The sequence below is a fragment of the Aptenodytes forsteri genome, unplaced genomic scaffold (assembly GCF_000699145.1).
Source record: "Aptenodytes forsteri isolate BGI_AS27 unplaced genomic scaffold, ASM69914v1 Scaffold53, whole genome shotgun sequence".
In the NCBI taxonomy this organism is placed as follows: Eukaryota; Metazoa; Chordata; class Aves; order Sphenisciformes; family Spheniscidae; genus Aptenodytes; species Aptenodytes forsteri.
The window spans coordinates 14726267-14738694 of NW_008795909.1; the positions used below are offsets into that span (position 1 = coordinate 14726267).

At 56.4% G+C, this 12428-nt stretch overlaps 1 protein-coding gene across 1 annotated transcript in view; it reads left to right on the top strand.

Annotated features, from left to right (window-relative positions):
* The window catches only part of LOC103903384 (testis-expressed sequence 264 protein), a gene marked incomplete at its 3' end in the record, with an annotated part of 29134 nt that extends 16894 nt beyond the window's left edge, over nucleotides 1–12240 (top strand). Inside the window, exon 4 of the mRNA XM_009284579.1 lies at nucleotides 12133–12240. Within this exon, the coding sequence (XP_009282854.1) occupies nucleotides 12133–12240 (108 nt within the window). The remainder of the gene's footprint in view (nucleotides 1–12132) is intronic.
* Between the last annotated feature and the right edge of the window lie 188 nt (nucleotides 12241–12428).

The following is a 12428-nucleotide window of genomic DNA, read 5'->3' on the forward strand; positions in this document are numbered from 1 at the left end:
CTCCTCCTGCGCCGCTAATGGAACATATGGGGATCCGGGGCTCTGCGTCACGTCTCCTGACACTCGCAGCAGGCATCCCTGCTTTCCCACTTCTCTGGAGGAATTTGGCAGCCCCAGGCCACTACTCATCTGCTGTCAGTTTTTCCCTGGTCTTTGCGGGCGGGCGAGCGGTGACTTAGCGCTGGCTGTGCTTCATGTTCAGTGCTGGGCGCTGCCCTGATGGAGCCGGCATGGCCGACTTGTGCCAGGCATGACAGTGTACGCTGGTCGGTGTGTGTGCTGGCTGCCCGGCATGTGCCAGCGCCATACCTGCTGCTCTGCCGCCTTGTGCTTGCAAGCGCCTTTCCTCTTGCAAGCGTGTGGCTTCTGTTTCGGCTCTGCTGTTCGGTTGCACGGGGGCAGGTGTAAAACTGCAGCTCTGGTGGCATCGCTGCTTTGAGCAGAAAAGAGGTTTTCTGGCCAGCTTCGAGCTTTGGTAGTTACAAAAGCTCCTTCCCTGTCTGCAGCTTGTCTCGTGTGAAATCACCTGTTTTTTCCCCAACTTCTTGTTGACTCCGTGCAAGCGTCTGCCCCAGCAGCAGGCAGAGGAGTCCTGGTCCCGGGGAAGTGGCTGGTGTGGGACGCAGGCTCCTGGCCACCATGGCCTCCCCAATTCTAATTGATCACAGAATGGGAACAGCCCAGGTTGGAAGGGACCTGGAAAGATCATCTGGCCCGACCTTTCATGGGAAGGGGAGCCTGGATGAGGTTATCTAGCACCCTGTTGCATCTTGAAAGCCTCCGGCGATGGGGACTCCACTACATCCCTGGGGAGGTTGTTCCAGCTGGCAGCTTAGCCCTGGGTCTCTGCCACCGTGGGTGCTTTCCTGTGACATCCAGCATTTTGATCCTATTACCATCCCAGCTCCTTTTCCAGGAGCATTTCCAAAGGCAGCTCCTGGAAGGAGAGCAAACTTCAAGCGCCTGCCTTCCCATGCATGCCAAACCATGCGGGCATGCCTGATGGCCTGACGGCCAGAAGCCTGGTCCAGTGCTGCCTGTCAGCCGGTGGTCCTGCTGGGGGGCATTTTCATCCCAGGAGGGAGCGAGAAGCCACCTTGCTCTTCTAGCCGCTGCTTTGGAAAGCTGGGGCTCGCAGCCTCGTAACGACTTACTCAGCCTTGCAAAATTGTCACAGAGGTGAATCCGCTCAGACACAAAGATTTGCTCCCTCCTTGCCTTTGCAGCGAGGATTAATGATTACGGAGGAAGCTGGGGATATTTCATACGGCTGTCCAAGGGAGAGAGAGAATCGAAATGGTTTGCCTTGGGCAAGGAGGGAGAGTAAAATACTACAGTGCTTTTCTGTCAGATCTCTTTATCGACTCAATCTGTACGTGTGCTCTCCCCAGATGTATTTATAGAGAATCCCAGAGGATGCAGTTGGCTCAAAAGGTTTTCTTTGTCAGGTGTTGGAGGCGGGTCCAGCTCTCTCAAGCAGCGACACTGTCCCAAACCTTGGTATCTTCCCTCCTTGCCAGCTAGTCAATTAATGTGAGGATGAGATTGATCTACCTCTCTGCAATTATTTTAGCAGGGTCCTAATGAGTTTTTCCTGGGCTGGTTCTTCCCTGTAGCCCTCCGAGCCAGACCTTGCCAGCTGTGCCAGGCTTGAGAAACAGCAAAATGAACCTGATCAAATGCGAAACAGCTTCTTAGAAATACTGCTCTTTTCCAGCAAACACTGTTGGCCCAGTTTCCCTGGCTGTGAAGCTCCCACTTTGAAACCTGTGGAGTAGGGAGATAATACATTTGAAAGCAGTGGCATTTTTACCTCCAGAAAAGGGACCATTGTGCTATGACTAAGTTGCACTTTTTCGATTCTAGTTAGGTATAAAATGGTAGGAAAGGCCCTGCTTTGGGGAGGGCAGGAGAATGAAAACATTTCTCTTCTGCACTGAGTCAAAATATGGATGGATGAGTCACAAGGTTGGGTGGTGATCAGATCACAGGGATGAAAGAACAAAATCGGTTCTTGCTCCTTCCTGTGCTGAGATCTTACGTGCCGTAGGCGAGGCGCTGGCTTTGGGGCTGCATCGGTGGCTGGAGCACCGGTGAGGCGACCGAGCCCAGCTGTTTGCTCCGAAGCAGAGGGTTACACTGAAAGTCCCTCAGGGTCTCTTCTTTCGACAGGGAGAGATAGATATATATAGATATAGATATATATATATATAACCCTGTCATCTCTGCCTGCCTGCAGCAGCTGCTGCCCTTTGGATGCTGTTTGAGTTGATGCCGCTGCACGCTGGTGGCCTCGGGCAGAGGCAGCAGGCTGGAGGTGTCCTGAGCTGCCAGTCCTTGTGACCGTGGCAGGCGCGGTGGTCTGCGGAGCTGCTCACATCCTGGGGAGGCTTTCACGGGCTCAGCGTGTGCTTTTCCTCTGTTTATGCTGTTGCCTGGTGGCCGTCGCTCTGTCCACACCCGTAGGGACTCACAGCCTTTGTGGAGCGGGTGCAGGGTATGGAGAGGTGCAATGGTTCGGTGCAGACCTATGTACAACCAGTACATCCCGTCCTGCTTTGAGGAGCAAACACCCGGTGCTGAACTCAGGTTGTCCCAACAGGCTGCGGAAAATCAGGCTGCCAAATCCTGGCCCCCTTGAACTCCTCCAGATTTGCCAGGACCGGGTTCATCTTTGTGGTCTCCAGCTGCCTCTGCCGTTGCAGGGCTCCATAGCAGCTTGCAGCGTGGTCTGTGAGCTCCTTGAAAGAGGAGGGTTGAGCTGTGCTTAATTTTTGGCTTGCAGGCTTTTGGAGAGTGCCTGGGAGCCCTCAGCTCCAGGAATCCTTTTGTCCCATTTCTTTTCCAGCATGTGGCAGCTTATTCCAGCCTCTCTGCTTCAGCCAAACCAGAGAAAATCGGAACCTTTAATAGAAACATTGGCAGTTTGTAACTCCAGCACCTGTGCTCGGAGCTGGCAGGGATGACTCCAGGTTAGAACTGCCCCGAGGCAGCTGATGGAGGTCTGCAGCCTGGCGGGGATGTCCGGGCTTCCTGCGCTGCTTCCCCTGCTCCATCCTAGGTGAGCGGCAAGCCGTGGTGAGCCTCTTTACCTTCATGGCCAGCGGGCTGGGTGGGGAGGCATCTGGCACCTCTCCTCTTCACCTGATTGCATAGGAGCAAGAAAAGGCGTTCGTTCCCCTGCTATCAGAGCACAGCGGGCAGAGGAGGCAGCGGCTCCCTGGGGACCAGCTCAGGGATGAGTCAATGCTTGTCCCCTGCCACCCTTGAGCTGACTTCTCTCAGGATCTCTTCTGCGGTGTCTGTTGTTAGTAAGAGACAGAAGGTACCTGTTACTCTCAGGAGTGGATCAGCACCTGATGGACCAGTGCCCCCGGGTGTGCCAAGGCAGCATCCCGTTTCTTTGTCCCTGACCCACATGACGTTTGCCTTTCCTGGGCTCCTCGATGCTCTGGTGAGCATGAGGAGGTGGAGGCTCATGCCTGGTTTGAGCAGATGCATTTCTGCTGGGTTTGTTGGAGATGTGTTCTCCCTTAGGTAGGGTGCCTCTGCCCTGCCAGGGCTGGTAGGAGTGCTGGGGCTGTAATGTGAAAAAGGATGTGCCTCCAGCGTGGAGGAGAGGAACAAACCTGCCTAAGAGGGGAGATGATGATGGAGAGTCACCTCTCCTTCTGGGTAGCAGAGAGAAACTAGAAAGAAGTTTGTGCTGACTTGGAGCAGAGCCTAGGTACAGCTTTTGGGACAGGATCAGATTCCTGTGGCTGTCATGTCCGCTTTCTCGAAAGCTCACCTCTTAGGGGTGTTCAAAATATGGATCTCCTGGCCTGTGTGCAGAGGCGGAGCTGAGGAAGGCTTTTGGAGGCTTTCACGATTGTGAGAGCAGCCCAGCTGCAGCAGAGAGCCTGAGCTCCGCTCCAGCTTGCACCAAGGCAGCATCCGAGGGGTGCTGGCTGCCAGCCGCTCCAAGAGAGCCGGGAGTCCTGAGCCAGCATGGAGAGGGGAGGGACTCGCAGCCAGCCCCCTCTGACACTGGGACGGCATAACAGAGACATTGGGGCCATAAAATGGAGTCACTGGTGGGGCTTGGGGTTTGCTTGTCTTCCAGGCCACTGACATCTGGATTTTGCACATCTACATTTTGCATGGCTGCGTTCCTCCTAAAGCTCGGCAAGGCTTTGAGGATCTGAGGCTGAGCTCCAAATTAAATGACACTGTACGGTGTGGCTTTACATTTCAAAGGGTCTGAGGGAGTGGAAGGATGCCTTGGAGTTTCTGGCACTATGGAGTAATTGGGGTGATTTTTTTTTTTGGTGGCTTGTATGATGACCGCCGAGTGCTTGCTCCGCAGACGGATGGTTTTACCTGTTCATCTTCTGCTAATGTGAGGAATTATAACAACCCCACAGGGATGAAGGGGGGTGACAGAGCCGAGTGCAGCGGGGAGAGCAGGTTAGTAACTACTCTGCATCCCTGACTCTGGCTGCTTATCAGTGATAACTTGTGGATGGGCACATGTTTGCATTGCAGGACCCCTGGAAACTTCTGCTTCTGTTCCCTCCCTTCCACACACCACCAACCAGAAGATCTCCTGGTATATTTAAAGCTGTTAGTGTCCATTTCCCTTAGCTTCGCAGCTCTGCAGGGTGGATCCTAAGGCAGAAGTGCTGCTTGAAGGTCAAGGACAGACCTTTAATGCAGCTGGGAGAGTAGTCAGTCTGGGAGTCCCTGTCCCAGCGTGGTGCTGGGGGCTGTTGCCTTTCAGATGAAACCCGAAGGGGTGTCCTGGCCCTGTGGGGATGAAGAGGATGCGTTGCGGCTGTTCACAGAGCGGGCCTGTCCACAGCTGCCTGCCAGCTTCATGCATCTGCTGATGGGCTCTGTTCCCGCTCCGTGGGGTTGTAAGGCACCCCGATAAGGCTGCAGGGAGGGAAACCGTGGCCTCGTTCCCACTGTGGACACCGGCATTTTCTCCCTGCCACTGGATGGCCGGTTACTCTCAGCTGCTCCTCTGGGTTTTATTTCTGCCGGGAGCTGACGGCAGCTTCTTGACATGCAGAAAGGTAGATATCTATCATCTGCTGTGGCCAGCTGCTCTTCTTTTCACGCTGTGCGGATTCACAGCTTGGGGTAAAGTCCGCCCAGCGGTACAGTAACCAGACCGTGAGTTGGCAAAAGCTTATCAAGAGGTCAGTGTCGGAGAAAGACTTGCTCCAGTATTTCTCTGCCGAGCGGTTCAGGAGACAAGCAAAGTGGAAGCAGCTGCTATGGCTGCAGGAGCTGCCTGATGCTGTGGGCTCGCAGCAGAGGAGTGCAGCCATCGGCTCCTCTCTGTTCTTGCATCCTCCTCTCTCACACGCATCTCCAGGTGCCATGTTCACTTGTCCTTCCCTTGCTCGGTTCCTGCCTCCCCAAGAAGCCCTCGCCTGCATCTCCCACCAGTTCCCCTGCAAAGCTGTGTCTCCCAGCAGGAGCTACTATGGGACCCGTAGCATCAGCTCAGCTCTGGCTTTATGCTGTGCCGTGGGGCACAGGACCAGCATCCAAACCCCTCCTCTCTTGCTAGCCTAGACCCAGCAGCCTTCCTGGGACGGGGCTGCAGTGGCGCAGGGCAGAGTCTGCTCCCTGCCCACGATGAGCTGCAGCTGTCTGGGGAAGGGTGGATGGGGACAGGGGTGCAGAGATGCTTCCCCAAAGTCCTTCCCATCCTCCAGGTACCCAGAGTTTGAGGGAGGGCACCACGGTGCTGGGAAGAGGAGGGGTTTCCTCCGGGTCTCAGGGGGCACTGATGAGGATCTGGGGCAGCTCTGGTGGCTGCGGTGTCGGCTGATGTGCTGCCGTCAATGACATTACGCAGGGCTGTGCGTGGTTTGGGGTACCCGGGAGAGTGGAGCAGTGGTGGAGATGGGGAGGTGGTCCCCAGCAGGGAAAGACCTGGAAAGCTGAGTGGCACAGTGCGTATCTGGAGCTTTCCCGCCTCATGCAGCACCTCTGGGAGCATATGGGACCTGGAAAGCCGCAGGCTTGTGGAAGGGCAGTCAGGTTGGGCTCCGTCCTTGCCTAACTCACTTCGATTTTCTCTTCTGATTGATCTGCACAGTCAAACTCACAATCCTGTGCTGGCAGAGGAGCAGTCGCCAGACTGCAAAGGTTGCTGAAAGCAGCTGCTCCCCTCCCCTGCTGTCTCCATTGCCAGCAGAAGAGCCTGGCTTTGGAGGCGCACGGCTTGTGTCCCTGCCGGCACCGCCAGCCATTGCCTCCCCACACGCCCCAGCACACTGCGGCAGCGTGCTCAGCAGGCGCTCTCCTCTCCAGACCAAGGTAATGAGCCCCCTGGGACCCTGCACCAGGGTCCCAGGTGGGCCGAGGAGGAGGAGGTGAGGGCTGCAGAGGAAAGGCAGGTGCCCAGCTCCACCTCACCTTCCCATGCCTGCTCTGGGCAGGGCGGCTGGAGAGGTCGGTCTGCATGTGCAGCCACTGAAATGGCATGTCCTGGCTCGAGGACATCTGGAGCTGTCCTGGGGTCCCTGATGAATTTGCCTGGTGCTGCTCGTTCGCCTCCCTTACCCCCTCCTCGCCTCTGCCTGTGTTTCCACCTCCTCCTGCATTGCAGGCAGCCTGCCCGTCTTTGCCTTTTGCTTTCTGCCCACCAGCACTGTTTGTTTGCACTGGGGATTTCCTTGGGCGAATCATTACCGCCGGCAGCGTGCAGTGGCTGGAGGCTCTGGGGACTTCATTAGCCGAGCTCACCGGCAGGAGTCGTCATCTCGCTGGGCTCTCCAGGGTCACTGGCTCTTTGCCGTTTGCCTCGCAGGATTGCCAGCTTAGGTGCAAGCTCCTGGATGTGGGGGTTTGAAGGTGGCTTTCCTGGAAGCCTGTGGGGAAATCTCTCTTGTCCATTTATAAAAATTCAGAAAGGCGCTTGTCCTGGGCTCTGGCTTGCCCTTAAAACACAGGGACGTCTGTCCCCGGGGCAAGGGAAGGAGAAGCAGGAGCAGGAGGAGCAGTGAACCCAGGGTAAGCGGTGGCCCGTGGGCAAGTGTCCTGCAGTGGACAGCCCAGGAGGGATCCCTGTCACCCGAGGCAAGCCTGGGCCTCCTTGAGCAGGAGGTCCAACAGTCTTTCTCCACTGTTGGCTACACTTAGCTGATAGCTTGGAAGATCCTCCTGTCCTGGAAACTTGCTTTCTGCTGTCAGATTTGCCGATGTGCTGTACTGGCGATATGCTGATGGATGCCATGATCATCTTACCCATTCCTCCTCAGCAAACCAGGCTGAAACCCACTCGATCTTCCTCTTTGGTGGCCTTCCTTGCCTTCTAAACGAGGCCGATAAGCCTGACATTAAGTCCCTGTTGGGGGGGAGGGAAGGACTATTTTGTCTGGGAATCAGGCGGTCGCATCCCGGCTTTGCGCCAGGCTGCCAGTGGCTTTATCTGTGCAAGTTCAGCAAGGTTAGGTTCTTCAGCTTCCCTTTTCAGCTTTCTCAGCTGTGAAGGTATGGTGTGAGGCTGAGCTTAGCTCATCGTGAAATATATTCCATGAAGCCTGGGAGTCAGGGGTGTTGCAGAAAGACAAAGTTGTTCAAGGAGGTAGGAAGGGATGGGGGATATTTATTCCACTATGCCATTTTCTTCCTGGGGGCATTAATGTGACACATGTCCTGAGTTTGTCCTGGTGACAAACAAGCTGTGGAAGAGCAGCTGAAGATGCCCGCGATCCCGGGAGGATGGCTTGTGGAGACAAAGAACAAGAGGAAGGGGCTGAGATTTGGGAGGGGCGGCCCGGACCTTGGCTCAGGAGACCAAGAGCTCCCATGTGCTGTGGTGCCACCAGGCGCTCCTGCTCCTGCTCCATCTCTGTTGCTTTGGTTTTGCCGCACAAGGGTTTCATCACAGGACCCATTACAGGTGAGGACATGTGTGAGAAGGTTGGGAACGACAAGCCTCCACTGCATGTCCCTGTTGCGGAAGGGCAAGTACTCAAGCGAGTGGTCACTCAGGAGATAAAGCCATCAAGGTGGGTTGGGAATGTCTACCTGGATGAGGAGCCCTTCAGGCTCTCAGCTGTGAGTTAGCCATGGAAGAAGATCTCTCACCACAAGAAACAACCTGTTGTTGGGTGTCTCGGGGTGGGGGCGGGGGGCGGGTTGTAACTCTAGGTTAGGGCTTACTCTCCCTGTGAGCAGCCTAACGAAGACCCATGTTTCAAAGAGGCTCTTTTTACCTGCATGATGCCCCACGTAGGGTGGGAGGCTGCAGTGCGGTGGGCCGCCTGGCTGAGGCGGGACAGGCAGGAAAATGTCTTGGGCGATGATTCCTTCCCTGAAAAGCCCTGCCTTGACAAGAGACAGAGAAATTGCCACAGCTGCTGCTCCTGGCAGCCTCGCCGAGGCAACAGAGCAGGCAAAGCGATTTAGCATCGCTCCAGTCATCCGTGATGGCAGAGATCATTGCATCAACCTCTTCAGCTTTGCGATTAATGCTGAAAAAGCATCCTCTGAGGGCTGGAAGGAGAGCGTTGGTCCCTGGAGACCTGCACTCTGAAGCAGAGGCAGCCCTCTCCAGCTGTTGTCCTCCTCTCCCGCAGTCTCATGCACGTCTGTTGACCCGCATGCTCCTGTAGTGATGGAGTTCCTGGGGACGGGGACAGGAACCCAGGACTGGTTCCTCAGGGGAGGAGAGACTATGTGGATTTACACGGATTTCTTGTCTTATAATGAAAATCCAGTGTTTGAGCTTTCCGAGTGGTTAAAACCAAAGTCCCCTTCAGAGAGCTTGTGTGTGGCAGTGATGGGGAAGGAGAAGGAGAGGAAGGGATGCGGTTGGGTTGGGTAGGAGGAAGAGTGTGAGAACATACAGTGGAGCTCCAGGAAGCTGGTGAGAACCGTCTCCCCAGCTGGCTTCGTTTACCTATGGCGGGTACAGGAGCAAGGCAGAACCTGGGGACATGGAAAGCACTGAGTTTTTAGGAAAATTAATTTTTTTAATGCAAAAGTTTGTTTCACTTCTGAAACTCTCTGCTCCGGGACTAATTACTACCAAATAACTGTGACACCGGGGGGGACCCAAGCCCCATGAATTGTGTGTGTTTGCACCATCTGCTCCTTATTCTGCAGGTGATGTTCCCATAGTTGGGGGCAGTAAAATATGTCCCTGAAAGCACACGGACTAACGCACCTGAGCGTGTCTGGGCTGGCAGCCTTGTCCGGGGCTTGTCCTTCCCCTACGCCGGAGGCTCTGCTGCCCGTGGCTACTTTTTGAAAGGTTTTATATCGCTGCCCGGCTCGTCTCTGAAGATGGGGGATGCTCCTGGATGTGCTGCAGGATTTCTCTTGCAGCTCAAGTGGGTGCTGGATGGGGAGGAGGTCTGGACTGCGTCTGTGCCTACAGCGAGGCAGGGCTGGAGCTTACTCCCTTTTGCTGGAGGACGGGGAGGAATCTCCGTCTCCATCCTGGGGAGGAGAAGAGTGTTCACAACTCACAGCAGCTTCCAGCAGTGAGCTGGGAGCCTGTGCCTGGTCCCCATCAGCCTTCTCGGGGCGCTGGGACCTCCCATACCCACCAACCCACCTGGGCTCGTTCCTTTGCCTCTTGGTTTGGCTGTGCCTGACAGCTGCCACTTTACAGCTCCCGCGGCTCTGCCGGGGTGGGAGCAGCTGGGTGGTTCGGCCCCAGGAAGCGCAGGCAGGCAGGCGGGCAAGGTGTAAATTGCATGGCTGGCTGCCTTCGCCAAGGTGAAAATGAAAAACTCTCCCAGCTATCGAGCCTGGCGTTTCGCGGCTCCCACGGTCCAAATGAGCTCCCTCTCACCGCTGCGGAGAGGATCTCGGGGGCTGATTTTCACCTGCCTGTCCCGAAGCCATGGCGCTGCCACATCGGCAGGGCGGTGTCCTGGTTGCAGGCAGGACAGGGGCCTGCTGCAGGAAGGGGGGAAGCGTGCTAGTGCGGAGAGCAGGGAGGGATGCTGATGGGTGCGGGAGGTGCTAATTGCCAGGCGCTGTATTTTGCTACCTGGAGGATTTGCTATCCTTTGGCAAGACTTTGTTTTCCACTGCTGTAGTGCTGGTGGTGCCACTTGTTTTTCCTGCTGGCTGATGGAAACGGCCTTTTCTTGATTGCAATAATATCACCTTCTGTTTCTGAAACACCTCGCAGCCCGGAGGATTTGAAAGTAAAGTGCACATGTGTGGGAACAGTCTCACCACTTCTGAAATGTGAGTTTCTCCAGGCTGGGAAGCAGTAGCTGTTTCGCAGCCCTCAGCAGCCTGGTGGTCACAGCTGTGCTGTGTGCTGGGGCTGGCTCTGAGTGCTGGCTGCGCCGGGAGGCAGGGCCTGCCAGCTCCACATGCACCCTGCTTGAGCTGCAAGCAGAGATGTTGGGGTTTCCTTGATGCTTGAGGTATTACTGGTGTAAAGCACGTCTGCCTGCCTCTCCCTCCAGCAGCTTGTCCTCTCTTCCGCCCAAGCCATCTCTCGGGCCGATGGTTCCTCCCCAGCCCCTGCCTGACTCCTGCCCCTCGGCGGGCAGCCCTGGGCACACAGGCTTCATCCCTGTCTCCCGTGGTCAGACTGCGGCTCGGCAGGGAGGACCAGAATCATAGAAGGGTTTGGGTTGGAAGGGACCTTCACAGATCACCCAGCCCACCCCCCCTGCCATGGGCAGGGAGATCTTTCACTACATCAGGTTGCTCAAAGCCCCGTCCAACCTGACCTTGAACACTTCCAGGGATGGGGCATCCACAGCTTCTCTGGGCAACCTGGTCCAGTGCCTCACCACCCTCATCACAAGACATTTCTTCTTATGTCCAATCTAAACCTGCCCTCTTTCTGTTTAAAACTGTTGCCCCTTGTCCTGTCATTACAGGGCCTGGTAAAAAGTCTCCATCTTTCTTTACATATTGAAAGGCCACAGTAAGGTCTCCCCAGAGCCTTCTCTTCTCTAGGCTGAACAATCCCAACTCCTCCAGTTTGTCAAGGTCCCTCTGGATGGCATCCCCTCCCTCAAGTGAATCAACCACAGCACTCAGCTTGGTGTCACCCGCAAACTTGCTGAGGGGACACTCAATCCTACTGTCTATGTTGTTGAAGATATTAAATAGTACTGGTCCCAGTACGGACTCTTGAGGGACACCACTCCTTACTGGTTTCCACCTGGACATTGAGTCATTGACTATAGAAGTGGGAAGTGGGGAACCTCTAGAGAGGGTGGTAGGCCCATGGAAGGGCCCTTTTACCTATGGATCCAGGCATGGAGAAGCAAAGAAGACATAAAGAAAAGGAATCCTCAGGGGAGCACTTTTCCTTCCCCAGGCTTGATGCCAGACACCACCTCCCCCTCCCGCTCGTGGTCTCCACCCCCCGTGTTCTCGCCACCCTACATTCAGTCCTTCCCCGTCCCTTTGGTGAGGCAGCGGGTGGCATGCGGGGTGGGAGCCTCTGGTCTCCTCCTGCCAATCCTTGCTTCTCACTCATCTTGCCCACCCCGGCACGGGCTCCTCTGTGGGCTGCAGTCCCTTTGGGGAAGTACCTGCCTTGGCAAAACCAAATCACTTTTTCTGCACCCAAGGGAGGACACGGGGCTCTCCCCTCACCTGCGCTGCCTCAGGCTGACGTGGCTGAGTGCGAGAGCTACACAGCCACCGATGCTCTGGCTCCAGCAGCATCGTCCCCTCCATGTGTCCAGCAGGAAGGGCAGCTCTGCCCCCTGCCCGCGCCACCCATCCCCACCGGCTGCGCAGCTGCTCCGGCCCGGGGATGTGCACCTCTTATAACAAGGCAGTTTGCAGGCAGGAGAAGGCAGCGATTGCTGCGAACCTTTCAAAACATGTTAAAATCCAATGTCCAGTCCTCCTCCCTGCCTGGTCCTCAGCCCTGCCTGTTTGGCAGGGACCCAAGAAAAGAGGTTTAACAGCAAAATGATGCAGGCTTTGACCCTTTCAAGACTGTTTTCTCTGTCCCAGAGCATGGCAGAGGGGGGCTGGCTGGAGGGGCAGCCGACGGCAGGGTCTCCCCTCCCCTGGGGACCGCCTGGCAGGCAGGCGGGCAGGCAGGCGCTGCCGCAGGGTGCATGTCCTACCCGGGGGCGTGACAGCTGTTTCCTCCGTCATTGCTGGCTGCTGCCTGCTGTTGCCTAGGGGAAAAAGTTTCGTTTCCACGCAGGCTACCCGCCTTGTCTGAAGGTTCCTCGGCAGGGAGTGGCCGTGCCTGGTGCTGGGCTCGTCCGCCTCGGGCAGCAGGAGCAGGTAGGACATGGCCGCTCCCTGCTCTGCTGCCCCCTTTGCTGCCCCCAGCGCCCCCTGCTCTGCTGAGACCAGGGTGGCACGGGAGATGAGGGGCTGCCCGAGCCCCCCACCCTGTGCCCAAATCAAAGCACCACGCCCTCTACCTGCGGGGTGCTGCACCCCTTCACTGGGCTTGGGGGGAATTTTTT